This window comes from Vipera ursinii (genome assembly GCF_947247035.1).
Source record: "Vipera ursinii genome assembly, chromosome: 17".
NCBI lineage: Eukaryota > Metazoa > Chordata > Lepidosauria > Squamata > Viperidae > Vipera > Vipera ursinii.
Window position 1 is genome coordinate 5,891,272 of NC_139530.1, and position 15,167 is coordinate 5,906,438.

General features: G+C 48.4%; 1 protein-coding gene across 1 annotated transcript; it reads left to right on the forward strand.

Moving 5' to 3' along the window:
- Window positions 1-2,238: 2,238 nt before the first annotated feature.
- Window positions 2,239-13,940, forward strand: HTR6 (5-hydroxytryptamine receptor 6; the record flags this gene model as incomplete). The annotated part of the gene is made up of 3 exons (XM_083375573.1): window positions 2,239-2,958; window positions 11,846-12,004; window positions 13,457-13,940. 3 exons carry the CDS (start codon window positions 2,239-2,241, stop codon window positions 13,868-13,870), a joined length of 1,293 nt encoding a protein of 430 aa, XP_083231699.1. The 3' UTR covers window positions 13,871-13,940.
- Window positions 13,941-15,167: the final 1,227 nt, after the last annotated feature.

The following is a 15,167-nucleotide window of genomic DNA, read 5'->3' on the forward strand; positions in this document are numbered from 1 at the left end:
AGTAGTAAGTGAAAATTTTCCGGGACGCTGTTCACACAGACCCACGAGGAGTCAAATAATAATAATAATAATAATAATAATAATAATAATAATAATAATAATAATAATAATAATAATAATAATAATAATAATAATAATAATAATAATAATTTTATTTGTATACCGCCCTTCTCCCGAAGGACTCAGGGCGGTGAACAGGGCAATAAATACTAAAATCCAAAAATACAAAATAGGCTGAATGCATTTTAAAATAAAAACCAAAGTGTTTTTTTTTTTAAAGAATCTGGAGAAGGGGAAAATTGCACTCTGCAAAATGTGCAATTTTTTTCCACACACACACCCCTCTCTTAGAAGATAGCAAAATGGTAGGAGAGTCAAAATAGTCTCCTGCGTTTTGCACGGTCCAGCCGGCTGCAGAAATGCAGGAAAACATCGAAAGCCAGTGTGATAATTGGTTCTTTGCTTCACAGGGGAAAAAAAGGACTATTTTTGAGACATTTGTGTGGGTGGGGGAAAAAAAAATATCTCAGCAGGTTAGACCCTGCTGGTTAAACACCTTGTTAAATAGGAATGCTTCTCCGTGAATTGTCTGCAAAAGGAGGGGGGCCCAGTAGCTTGCTGGCCCCCCCTCCCCGCTGAGGCTTCTGTCTCTTGCAAAAGGAGGGGGGTGTTTGCAAAACAGCGGATGGAAAGGCTGCGGGTTCAGGTCTGTACAGGCAATCCTCCGCGGAACGACCGCAACTGAGCCAACGTTTCTGCGAAGTGAGTTTTGCCCCATCTTACGATCTTTCTTGCCGCCGTCGTTAACTGAGTCACTGCAGTTGTTTTAAGTTAGTAACGCGGTTATGAAGTGAATCAGGCTTTCCCCGCTGGCTTTGCCGGTCGGTAAGGCCGCAAAACGGGATCGTGTGACTGACACACACACACACACCCCGGGACGCTGCAACTGTCGCAAGTACATGTCGGTTGCCGAGCCTCTGAATTTTGGTCACGTGAATGGGGGGGAGGCGGTGATGCTGCAATGGTCGTAAGTGTGAAAACGGCCGTAAGTCACTTTTTTTCAATGGTGTTGTAAGTTGAGGGCTGCTTGTAGTTAGAAAGAGAGCACGGGGGCGGGGGCTGCTGGTGAGGAAGAGGAGGAGGAGGAGAAGGAGGAGGAAGAGGAGGAGGAGGAGGAGGAAGCACAAGCCAAGTACCAAATGGGGAACGATGGGCTGGCTGGATCCCATCAAGGCCCAGGCCACCGCTAGCAAAATGCACTCAAGCGGCCCACAATCCAAAATTATCCACAGGTAGACAATCACTGGACGAGGCAGCTCCACACTTCAGCATACCTCATGCCCACACGTTCCAACTTCAAGGAAAATTAGGGTTTTCCTTCTGTTGCACATGGAAGCTCTCCCTCAGAAACAAAAACGCAATTATCTGTCTTGAATTTAGGGGAGCGTTTAAACGTCCAACTGCCCACCTGAGGGGGCAAAGGAGATCTCGGCCTCCCTAAGCATCCACCACGTGCCCAGAGGCACACCTGGCCGCCGGCAAAAGAAGCCTGGCCAAATCACGCCTATTCCCTACTTTTAATTTTTATGCCTGGCGTCGTTGGCCCGGCGTGCTCCTCGCTCTCCAAATTCCCTGGCCGCTGCTCCCCAAGCGGCACGCCTGGATGGGCAGAGCCCCCAGCCCCAATTCGCGCGCTCCCACCCTCCGCCCACAGCATTTTCGCCCTGCCAAACTGTTCCGAGCGAGCGAGCGAGCGACAGCCAGCCCAAAGGTCCAGATTGACTCTCCTTCCTTCCTTCTTCGGCACACCAGCTGCTCGGCTCCCCACCGCGTGGCTTGCCGAAAAAGATCCCTGCTCTGCGTCTCCAGGGAGGCCTCCGCGCTCCTCCAGAAGGGAAAGGGGAGAGGCACTTGCGACGCCAACCCGCCAGCCTGGCAAGGCACGCCGGGCAGGCAGAGAAGGCGAGAGAGATTGCAGCTGCCAGCCGCCGCTGCTTTGCCTCTCTCCTGGTATTTTTTCCTTCTCTTGAGAGAATCCGACGCTCTACAGGTAGGCGATGGGGAAGGGCTGCCAGCCGGCCAGGATGAGGGACGGTGGGGATGCCCCAATGAATGGAGAGCGGGGAGGGTGCCCACTTTCCTAGCAAGGAAGAGTGAAAGAGCCAGACAGCTCAGCCATCGCTTAGCCTGGCGCGCCGTCTTCTCTATGCCCAGGCTGCCACTCCCCCCCCCACTCCCATGGATGGTCAGCCGGAGAGCCTCAATGCCAGCCTGATGGGGCAGGAGCCTCGGCTGCGGGGCAGTGCCTGGACAGCAGCCTTCCTCTGCTTCGTCATCCTCCTGACCATGGTGGGCAACTTCACCCTCATCCTTCTCATCTTCAGCCAGCGCTTTCTGCGCAACACGTCCAACTTCTTCCTGGTCTCCCTCTTCCTCTCCGACCTGATGGTGGGCCTGGTGGTCATGCCGCCCGCCATGCTGAACCAGCTCTACGGGCGCTGGGTGCTGGACGGCGCCTTCTGCTCCGTCTGGTTCTCCTTCGACGTCATGTGCACCAGCGCCTCCATTCTCAACCTGTGCGTCATCAGCCTGGACCGCTACCTGCTGATCATCTCGCCGCTCAAGTACAAGTTGCGGATGACCTCCGGCCGGGCCTTTTGGCTCATCCTGGCCACCTGGACGCTGGCCGCCTTGGTGTCCTTCCTGCCCATCAAAATGGGCTGGCACAAGATGGAGTTTGACCGCCACCCGCTCAACGCCACCCTGCAGCTGGAAGAGGAGCAGTGCCGTCTGCTGGTCAGCTTGCCTTATGCCCTCATCGCGTCCGGCCTGACCTTCTTCCTCCCCGCGGTGGCCATCTTGTTCACCTACTGCCGGATCCTGCTGGCGGCGCGGAAACAGGCCCTCCAGGTGGCGTCCCTCACCAACAACAAGCCCACCGGTGAACAAATTCAACAGGTAAATAGACGACAGCGTTATTCCCAGGAGCAGAAATGGGCTGGTGAATGACCATTGATTTGTCCTGGGGAACTAACGCATCCGGAGGGATGAATTAACTCTGCGCACGCTCAGAGAGACAGGGATATTTCCAAAATTTCCCTTCACTTGCTAGGCATGGGTACCGTGACCACTGCATCTGTCCGAGGCCGTGGAAAATTAGATTAACTCTGGGTCCGTACCCGTTTTCTTCCTGCTTACCCACGTGGCTTCTGTTTTTCTGCCCCATTTTCAGTGAGCTTTCAAATTTCTCTAATGGTGTGTTTCGGACTTAGCATAGCGAGCTCTGCAATGGGCACGTTATAGAACCAGTAGAACTGCAAGGGTCCCAAGTCTGACTGAATGAGCATTTAATCGAGGTTTTCTCCTCGTTTAAGAAAAATAGACAGCCAAAAGCAGTTTCTCATTGTATTGCATTGAAGGAGAATTCGACAAAGAGAGAGAGAGACAGAGAGAGAGAGAGAGAGAGAGAGAGAGAGAGAGAGAGAAGAGAGAGAGAGAGAGAGAGAAAGAGAGAGAAAGAGAGAGAGAGAGAGAGAGAGAGAGAGAGAGAGAGAGAGAGAGAGAGAGAAATGAGAAATGAATTTTTTCCCTGCAGCTTTAACAAAGGCTGCGAACGAAACCTTTCTTAATGGGGGTGTTGTGTGTGCCTGTGTATTAATTTGGAAACCGTTGCTTTCTTCCCAAATTTCTTGTTTCTTCCGTTGCGCATCCACTTTCTACTGTACGTGGAGAAAGCTGCTGGATTCTGCGTGAGTCCACATTTGGGGGATGACTTTCCTTTTTTAATTAGGCCCTGCTATTAGTCTCAGTGGGTTAGGACGCTGAGCTTGACGATCAGAAGGGCGGCAGTTTGATGGGTCGAATCCCGAGTGCCGCGTAACAGAGTGAGCGCCTGTTACTCGTCCCAGCTTCTGCCAACCTAGCAGTTCGAAAGCACGTAAAAATGCAAGTAGAAAAACAGGGACCGCTCCGGTGGGAAGGTAACAGCGTTCCGTGTGCCTTTGGCGTCTAGTCATGCCGGCCACATGACCACGGAGAAGTCCTCGGACAAGCGCTGGCTCTTCGGCTTTGAAGAGTCGGAAACGACTATTACGCATGTGCGGGGAAACCTTTACCTTTACCTTTATTAGTCTCCCTGTGCGATGCTGCCAACTGCACCCCCCCCGCACAAATTAAGCACCCCGGGGGTGCTGAAGAAAGAGGTTACAAACATTTATTTTGGAGGGGCCAGCCAAACAGCGCCGCCAATTTTATTATTATTATTAATTATTATTTATTTGATTTATATACCGCCCTTCTCCCGAAGGACTTTGGTGGAAAAGGCAAGGCATGGCCAATTTCTAAAAATCAGATGCGGCTCCTGGGAAAACACCCAGCCTGCAGTTATCAATTATAACTATAGGGCAGTTTCACATCCTTTAGATCAGGAGTCTTCAAACCTGGCCCTTTTATGACTTGTGGACTTCAACTCCCAGAATTCCTCGGCCAGGCATGCTGGCTGAGGAATTCTGGGAGTTGAAGTCCACAAGTCATGAAAGGGCCAAGTTTGAAGACCCCTGCTTTAGATAGAAGCGCAAATCTCTGGGTAAGCTACAAGAGGGCAGCGCTACGATGTGGGCAAATTTAGCCACAGCTTCAGCAGACCAAGACGGAGCGACACTCGTCCATTGCTCTCTGCAATAAAATCCGGTGTCCAAACTCTCTCTCTCTGGATTTTATAAGACATTTCCTTATCTGAAGACGACCAGGTCCGCCGCTGAGACCGTGCTTGACTATCAGCCTCGTCGCCTCCCAAAATGGAAGCGAAATTTCCAAAAAACGCCGGCCTTTAAGGTAACCTGCCCCTGTCCAGAGAAGCTCCATTTTCGCTGATAACTACGGAGTTATGAAGCCTTGAGGAAAACCCGCTTAGCTCCTGCGTGCTTTTTTGACCCCTTTGTCCTCCGCAGAGTAATCTGCAATTCTCAAAATAAAACCAGCAGAGGTGGAGATGAATTGTTCTTTAGAAGAAGTCGGGGTGGGGTGGGGTGGGGGGGGAAAGAAATATCGTTTTCTTCTCCCCCTCCCCGGTAAATCCACCCACCACCCCGTGCCATGTGTGAGTAGGCAGAGAACAACTGCTCAGCCCGAGAGGGAAGCACAGAATGACTCTTAATTGCTTCCCCGAGGCAGCCAAGGAATTACAAGCTGCGCAAGGGCCGCGTTCGAGTCCTGGCTGGGTGCCCTCTGCGGACCCTCTCCTTCGAGGCCAGTCTACCTGCCGGTCGTGATAAGAGTGGGTGGGGTGGGGACAGTGCAAGAGAAGGCAACTCCTTTTCAAATCTCCTCCCCCCCCCCCGTCCTCAAGGGATGAAATAGGAGTTCCGTAGACAACGGGGCTGACCCAGTCCAGAAGTTCCCAGATTCTCTAACTTAAATGTCCACGGCTGCACCCAGCGGCTTTCCGCAAAAGCTTCCGAAAGAGAGGCCGGGATTGTCCTAGCCGTGCCTCAAACGTTCGGCCGGTCTCAAGAACCCCGTTCGCTGGAGGGAAAGCGGACTTTTAGCCTGTTTTCCGGTGCTGACGACAGGCCCCATCTTTCCCTCCCTGCCAACCAGCCCCGCGTCTCGGGGCCGGTGGGCAGCCCGTCAAAACCGCCTCCCGCCCGTCTCCTATCCCTGGCGGAAGAAAACTTAAAAGAGGGGATAGCCGGCGTTAAAAGGGTACCGGCTAATTTGACCTTCGGAGTCCCTTTTATTTTATTTTATTTATTTTATTTTAATTCCATTTATATCCCGCCCTTCTCCGAAGACTCAGGGCGGCTTACAAGCTTAGTAATAATAATAATAATAATAATAATAATAATAATAATAATAATAATAATAATAATAATAATAATAATAATAATTTTATTTATATCCCGCCCTTCTCCGAAGACTCAGGGCGGCTTGCAAGCTTAGCAGTAATAATAATAATAATAATAATAATAATAATAATAATAATAATAATAATAATAATAATAATAATAATAATTTTATTTTATTTATATCCCGCCCTTCTCCGAAGACTCAGGGCGGCTTACAAGCTTAGCAGTAGCCTTCATTCTATGTATATGCCTGCTTATTAGGGCTTTCACACACACCCCAAGCGGCATTATTACAAAGTCAGCTTATTGCCCCCAACAATCTGGGTCCTCATTTTACCTACCTCGGAAGGATGGAAGGCTGAGTCAACCTTTTGGGGCAGCTCTTTGGCGGATTCCCCTTCCTTGCCTCTGGGAAAAAAAATCTAATTAAACCTCTTTGCAGAGTTCAATAGGCACTTAAGCTGGCGGGAAATTAAATGCGCCAGCGGGATTTATTATTATTTTTTTTTTGCCTTTTGAAGAAGTGGACCAAAGGAGCCAGCTTGGATGAATAACGTCTAACCTTATTTTTCTCCTGGCATGGGAAAACTCTGGAGCTCTTCCTCCGGGGTGGGTGGGAAGAAAGACAAATGTTCCCAGCAAATGAAACTTAATTAGCTAATGTCGTTTAGTCACCAAGCAGCTTGTTAGGAAGGAAAAGGACACCAAGACTCCGGCAGCATAAGGCCGGCTTGCCAAAAACCTCCCTTGTAAATCTTAAGGGGCGCAAACAAAACGGAAGGCTAAGTTTCTAGTCCTCAGGGGTGCAAAAGCTAACGTTCCCCCCCCCCCGGGCCCTGCGGAACAATGCTCACGTGCATTGGGACGGGGTTGGATTTTATAAATGGATTTTAACTGTTAATCTGTATTAATTTATTACGGGCACTGTTTAATTACTTTTTAATAATTTTTAATTTTTGTATCTTGTTTTTATGTATTGCCCTGTTCACCGCCCTGAGTCCTTCGGGAGAAGGGCGGTATACAAATTGAAATAAATAATAATAATAATAATAATAATAATAATAATAATATAATAATAACAACAACAACAACAACAACAACAACTATATTGTCTTTGCGAGCCTCTGAGAAAAAAAAACTATGAATCATACCAAGGCTATAACTTACAATTTCTCTGCAGTTTCTTTGATATTCTCTTCAATTGACACGTTTTCCAGAAGCTTCATGCGTATTCTAGTAGTTTTAAACCCTCTTTTTTTTCAGCTTTGATGTCCGGATCTTTAGGCCACACACACATGTTGATTTTTTTTCCCCCAAGATGTACTTCTAAAAAAACAAAAAAAATAGGAACTTCTCAAACCACTATCCAGTGCTTAAAGAAATAAATTAGAAATCTACCTGTTTAATCTAGAACATTCAGACTATAATTCCTTTATTGTTTGCACAAAAATAAGCTGTAACGAAGCTAAGTTTGACAAGTTAAATTATCTTACTCCATTAAGCCTTAATGTCATTGGTTTAGCATTTGGAATTCAGCATGGTGATTTATAAACCACGGTTTATAGCACAGGCAAACTTAGCTAACTAGGGCTTATTGAATGAGGATTAAACTACGGTACGGTGCCATATGTAAGCCAGGATGTAGTGGGATAACCAGAAAAATACTGGTATATTTAACTGCAAGCTCTTGTCAATTTCCAAATAACTATCACAATGTCCATAATACAGCAAGGTCTATTAGAGGTTCTGTAAAAAATGGAATAGCACAGCCGTTGTTAACACGGTGGCCTATTCCTCTATAACTAATAATAAATTGATCAATATTTTATGCAAAGTCAACCTTAACATGGCTAAGCACATTGGTTTGTGCTTAAATTGTAAGCCGCCCTGAGTCTTCGGAGAAGGGCAGGATATAAATGGGATTAAAATAAATAAAAAATTAAAAAAAAAAACCAGGATCGCCAAAGGTACTTCAAATCCTCCCAACGTTTAAATTCAGTTCTTGCCGTTCCTGATTCAAATGTACGTCAGGGCCGATGCCTCCCTTTTTAGAGCTTTAGAAATTAGAATTTTCTAGAATTGGACCTACCATTCCATCGCTGAGAAGGTGGTAAAGAATCATAAGCGCCAAGTAATTTAACTTGGCAATAATTGCCTCTAATTTACTCTATAGCCTGCAGGAGGAGAAAAAAAAAAGAACATAATTGTAATTGCATTTAAATTCTAAGACGGGGTTGTTGTTTTTTTAGAAATCTTACTTCCTCCTCATTCTTAGTCAGGGCAAATAATCAGTTGCTGATTTTCGGCTCGGATTTTTTATTTTATTTTTTTTTAAGTTTTTGAGGGAAAAAAACCCCGGAGAAACTGAATCCAATTTTCCAAGTTATCAGTAGGGGCGATGAGGCAATCGCCGCCCTAAATTGTTTCGTTTTGGAGGATGATAAATAGAAGTTGGATCAATGCAACGTTTCACAGCAATCTGCTGCTGATTTATTTTTAACAAACGAACTTGAAAACCCTGGCAGGCTCAGAAAAGATCTTATTTATCAGGTTTACACACCTGCAAGGCAACTCTGAGCAGTGAAGAAAACCATGAAAAAACGTGAAAGCATTCAAATATATGCAATATTATAAAAATAAATGAATTGTGATATATCTGGGGGGTTTAGAAAGCCTAGAAAGCTATGTGAGAATTATCTTGGGTGACCGATCTTCAATAAAGCCGAGTTTATTTAATTAACAGCAAGGTGCCAAGGTCACAATTGATCTGAAAACGCCTTTTCAGAAAAAAAGGCTCGCTATTTTAGCAGGGGGATGGACTAGAAGACCTCCCAAGGTCCCTTGGCTGCGGGAAAATTTGGCCTCAGCTTCAGCAGACCAAGACAGAGCGACACTCGTCCGTTGATCTCGGGAATAAAATCCAGTGTCTAAACTCTTTCTAAGATATTTCCTTATCTGAAGACGACCAGGTTGGCCGCCTCCCAAAACGGAAGCGAAATTTCCAAAAAACGCCGGCCTTAAGGTAGCCTGCCCCTGTCCAGAGAAGCTCCATTTCGCCGATAACTTACAGAGTGATAAATCCGTGAGGAAAAAAAAAACTGCTTAGCTCCTGCGTTTTTCTTTTTTCTCCCTTCCTCGGCTATCGGACCTGGAATCTTCGCACCTGAAAATCCACATTTAAAAGGCTTCTAAAACCCGCTTAGTTGTGTATTTTTCCCCCCTTCCCACCGCAGGTAAAAGAAAAAAGGGAAAAAAAGAAAAAGGGGTGTGTGTAGATAGACAAACCCCTTCATTTTTGATGAGGCGGGGAGGGGGGGGAGGATTGAAATGAACTGGAGAGGCTTCCCCCGGTTACTTCCTCCTCTGAGAAATGAGGAGCTCTAAAAAGGAAGCCAAGTGGAACAACCTGCTCCAACACTGGAGGTTTTTAAGAAGAGACTGGGCAGCCATTTGCCTGAAATGGTATAAGGCAGGGGGTCTTCAAACTTGGCCCTTTTATGACTTGTGGACTTCAACTCCCAGAATTCTGGGAGTTGAAGTCCACAAGTCATAAAAGGGCCAAGTTTGAAGACCCCTGGTATAAGGTTTCCTGCCTGAGCAGGGGGTTGGACTAGATGACCTCCAAGGTCCCTTCCAACTTCTTCTTCTTCTTCTTCTTCTTCTTCTTCTTCTTCTTCTTCTTCTTCTTCTTCTTCTTCTTCTTCTTCTTCTTCTTCTTATTATTATTATTATTATTATTATTATTATTATTATTATTATTATTATTATTATTATTATTACTATTACTATTATTATTACTATTACTATTACTACTACTACTACTACTACTATTATTATTATTATTATTATTATTATTATTACGTTGGATATGCTTGGAGGGAGCCGGGTAAAAAGAAGGGGGCAGGAAGTGGGGGGGCAAAGGGGAACCCCCCCCCAAATTCAGCCAAAGCCGAGAGGGGAGGGGAGAAAAAAAGAAAGACATCCCCAAAAGGAGACTGAGCCTCCTCGGCCCGTCCCAGCGTCAGCAGCGAGGCCCTCGGAAGCCCCCTCCCCACTGGCCCGGGGGCGGGAAAGCTCCCCTCAGCCCCCTCCCCAAAGTCGGGCGAGGGGAGGGCGAGGCCTAACGCCGTCCCGGGCGGGAGGGGGGAAGAAACTCCCCGGCGGACGGGCTCCCTTTGGGGGCGCCTCGGGGGTCCCCAAGCTGCTCGGCCCTTCCCCAGCCTGGGCGGGGGGGGGGAGGGAAGGAGGGAGAGGGGGGGCGCCAAGTTGGCGCTTGCTGGAGGCGCCGGGCGCGCGCCGGGCTGGCCAGCCTCGCCCTGGCTGGGGGATTCTGGGAGTTGAAGTCCACCGGTCTTTAAAAGTGGCCAAGGGTCGGGTCTACCTTTCCTCTACCTGCCGTTTATCTCATCATGCCTTTCTCTATCTCATTTCTCTCTGTGTGTGTGTGTGTGTGTGTGTGTGTGTGATTTCTCTTCTCTGTGTGTGTGTGTGTGTGTGTGTCTTTTTCATCCCTCACCCCTTTCCTAGTATCCTTGCCTCTTCTGTCCTCTCTCACATCTGTGGATCTGCATCAACGTATCTCTCCTCTCTCTATCGACTGCCACAGTTATCGAATCTAGATCTTTATCGTTTATCTGTTGTCTGTCATCCATGTATATTGTTTATCCACAATATCATTATCTCTTATCTATTCTATCATCTCTCACAACCGTGCATCAATTTACCTTTTATCTATCATCACTATCGTTTATCTTTCATCATCTATCATCTCTGTCTCTGTCTCTATCTATCCTATCTACCTCTCTCCTTATCTCTATCATCTACATACCTATCTACCTGTCTGTCTGTCTATCTATCTATCTATCTATCTATCTATCTATCTATCTATCTATCTATCATCTATACCTACCTACCTATCATCTCTCTCTCTCTCTCATCTATCTATACCTACCTATCATCTGTCTGTCAATCTGTCTGTCTGTCTGTCAGTCTGTCTATCTACCTACCTACCTACCTATCTATCCATCCATATCTATCTATCTATCTATCTATCTATCTATCTATCTATCTATCTATCTATCTATCTATCATCTATCTATCTATCTATCATCTATCTATCATCTATCTATCATATACCTACCTATCTATCATCTCTCTCTCTCTCTCATCTATCTATACCTACCTATCATCTGTCTGTCAATCTGTCTGTCTGTCAGTCTGTCTATCTACCTACCTACCTACCTATTTATCTGTCTATCTATTTATCCCTATCTATCTATCATCTATCTATCTATCTATCTATCTATCTATCTATCTATCTATCTATCTATCTATCATCTATCTATCATCTATCTATCATATACCTACCTATCTATCATCTCTCTCTCTCTCTCATCTATCTATACCTACCTATCATCTGTCTGTCAATCTGTCTGTCTGTCAGTCTGTCTATCTACCTACCTACCTACCTATTTATCTGTCTATCTATTTATCCCTATCTATCTATCATCTATCTATCTATCTATCTATCTATCTATCTATCTATCTATCTATCTATCTATCTATCTATCTATCTATCTATCTATCTATCTATCTATCTATCTATGTAAATGGGGGTCTTCTTTGCAAAGAATCCCCTGCCCCACAAAATCTTGGCTGTCCACACACTAAGCTTCAAAACCAGGCTGATCTTGGCTGGCTGAGGGTCCTCTGAGCCCGAAAACCCACCACCTGAGTTTGCAAGGAAAGCCCCCAATGGCTCCCCCAGGACTGACCCTTTTCTACTGTGGGGGAGGGGGGAAAGGCAGTTCCTTTCCAGCTGCTTTAAAAGGGCTGCATCCTGGCTTCCCAGCCCCCACCCCCACCCCGCCCACAGTTCCATTAGCTGGGCATCTCCCAGGCATTGCCAGCCCTTCGCCGAGTCCCAGTTTGGGGCACATGGGCACGCCCCTTTCCCAAAGGTGTCTTTGACTTCCTTCTGCTTTGGGGGCTCTTCACAGGCTCCCCGAGATCAGGGCCAGGCCAGCGGGGTGAGCGACAACCGGAAGTTTGCCAACAAGCACAGCCGACGGGCACTGAAGGCCAGCCTGACCCTGGGCATTCTTCTGGGCATGTTCTTTGTGGCTTGGTTGCCTTTCTTCGTCTGCAACGTGGCCCAGGTAAGCCCTCTGCCACCCCCACCCCCCCGAGAGAAGGTTGCAGGGGGGCAGAGGGAGGATAGGGGACCTGGGCTGGGGTGGGGGAGGGACAGGAAGGAAATCGGGACCCCCGTCAACTCCCATTATCTCCCATTTCTTGGCATATCCTTGTGATCCCGGAGATTCAAGTTTTAAATCCTCACGTGGCTCTGGATATTTTTATTCCTTTTACTCCAGGCAAAAAAGTCATGTTATTTTTATTCACAAAGCGTTTTCCACCCCCACCCCCCCTCTTTATTTTTGGCATCAATGAAAGGTACTCAAAAGGATGAGGGGGCATTTCGAATTCTCTAGAAGCGATGCGTCGTTAGAAAAAGCAGCCCCCACCTTTTCCAACCCCTGGTAGATTTACAATTGGTCCTCGACTTGCAACAGTTTAGGGACCGCTCAAAGTTACAACAGAGATTGTACGCGGTGGACGATGCAACCGGCATAAACAGGGACATGGGACCGCTTTCCACACAATCCATGCAGCATCCCCCATGGGTCACATGATCAACATTCAGACGCTTAGCAACTGACTCATACTTATGACAGTTGCAGCGTCCCAGGGTCATGTGATCCCCTTTTGCGACCTTCCGACAGTCAATGGGGAAGCTGGATCCGCTTAACAACCCCGTGTTACTAACTTAACAACTGCTGTCTGTGGGGATTCTCAGTCATCCAGGCCACGGTTGTCCGAAAGGTGCTTTTTTCAAGAGGCCACTGGACTTGGTTTTTTCTTTGAAGACGTTTCGCTTCTCACCCAAGAAGCTTCTTCAGATCTGACCGGATGGTGGGGGGAATGGAAGGATTTATACTCCTTGCAGAGAGCCGGTCATTTGCATCCTTTTAGAGGGTCCTTGAGGCCACTTGGAGGTTTACCTGTGTCCTCGGGGTCACCTGAGTGGTGCAAATGGGTGTGGAGCCCCCTTCCTTTCATCTGTTCCAAGGCGGCTCCACACCCATTTGCATTACTCAAGTGACCCCGAGGACACAGATAAACCTCCAGGTGGCCTCAACGACTCTCTAAAAGGATGCAAACGATCGGCTGTCTGCGAGGAGTATAAATCCTTCCCTTCCCCACCATCCAATCGGAGCTGAAGAAGCTTCTTGGGCGAGAAGCGAAACGTCTTCCAAGATAACTCCAGTCCCCCTCCTGAAAAAGCACCTTTGGGTTAACAACTGCCGTGATCCACTTAACAACGGCGGTGAGAAAGGACATAAAATGGGGCAAAGCTGACTGAACAACTGTCTCGCTTAACAACAGAAATGTTGGGTTCAGTTGTGGTCGTAAATCGAGGACTGCCTGAATTTGCAAAAAAAGTAAGCTTCGGCAGCTCCTGTTATTCCATCTTTCTGCTCTCTCTCTCTCTCTCGCATCTCAAACTGTCCTTCTTCTTCTTCTTCTTTCTTCTCTCTCTCTCTCTCCAGGCGGTATGCAACTGCATTTCGGCCGATTTTTTCGACCTCCTGACCTGGCTGGGCTACTGCAACAGCACCGCCAACCCCATCATCTACCCGCTCTTCATGCGGGATTTCAAGCGGGCCATGGCCAAGTACCTGCCTTGCTGTCCCCGCACGTGGGAACGCAGGCCCAGCTGCGTCTCCCTCTCCCTGAGGAATTCCAACAGCGGCGCCCGGGCCGGGCTCTCCCTCCGGAACGCCCTGTCTCTGCCAGGGGAAACGGACTCGGCCGATGATTCCATCATCCACGGCCATGAGCCCAGCGGCCAGACGCTCGGCTTCCTCCCGGCCACGCGGGCCAACTCGCTTCGCCTGTCCGAGGCTGAGGAGACGCCGGAGCCCAAGTTGAACCTCATCTATCTGAACGCCCCCTCGGAATGACCAGGAGGTGGTTCTGACGTGCGCCGGGGTCGTGGGGAGACGATTCCACCGGTCGAGTGTCCCCCCCTCCAGACCAAGGAGAGCCACCGTCTTTCCTTTTGCCTGGATTCCCCTCCTCGGATCTTTTTAGATTATTTGTCTCTCTCTCTCTGCCCGCCAGCCTCGCAGCTTGGATGCCTTCTAGCGTGATTCCCAGTCCGTGCCTGATTGCAGAACGCTGCCAAGCAAACACATGTGTGTGTGTGTGCATGCCTGTGCGTGTTTTAAGAGGGACAGCACAGCCGAGGCCTGCCCTGGCTGTGTTTTACCTCCTGGTGCAAACTCCCCGCCCCCCGCTGACCTAGGAACCGGCCACTCGCTGCCCCAGCTTTATTCCTCGGCCATTTTCCTCAAACCACAGTTCGGGTCTTCCACCTTGCGCCACTTTCTTCCAAACCAGGGCTAGCCACCAGGAGCCAGGGTAGCCCGCAACCGGCTCACCTGCGCACGGCTTAATCCCAGCCTCCCCTTTTTAAAAATACAGCTGGAATTCCGACCACGCGCAATGTTTTCCCGTCGCCAGATTTGCGGGATGTTTGATTACAGCCGTTTGGGCTGGGGGAGAAAACCTGGCGTTTACTAAACACTAAACCTACCGCTGTCGTCCCCCTCCTCGCCTTCACGGCCCTTGCCAGCTTTTTGCACATTTTTGCAAGCCACGGCAGCCTATCATCCCCAGCCTGCCTGCCCTGCCTCTCTCTGAGCGACATCCGACTGCAGCATGGAAGGGATTGTGGGGCAATTGCTTAGTCCAGGGGTAGGCAATTTTGGCCCCTTCATGACTCGTGGACTTCAACTCCCAGAATTCCTCAGCCAGCATGGGGGAACTATGGCCCCTTCATGACTCGTGGACTTCAACTCCCAGAATTCCTGAGCCAGCATGGGAGAACTATGGCCCGCTCATGACTCGTGGACTTCAACTCCCAGAATTCCTGAGCCAGCATGGGAGAACTATGGCCCGCTCATGACTCGTGGACTTCAACTCCCAGAATTCCTGAGCCAGCATGGGAGAACTATGGCCCCCTCATGACTCGTGGACTTCAACTCCCAGAATTCCTGAGCCAGCATGGGGGAACCATGGCCCCCTCATGACTCGTGGACTTCAACTCCCAGAATTCCTCAGCCAGCATGGGGGAACCATGGCCCCCTCATGACTCGTGGACTTCAACTCCCAGAATTCCTCAGCCAGCATGGGGGAACTATGGCCCCTTCATGACTCGTGGACTTCAACTCCCAGAATTCCTGAGCCAGCATGGGG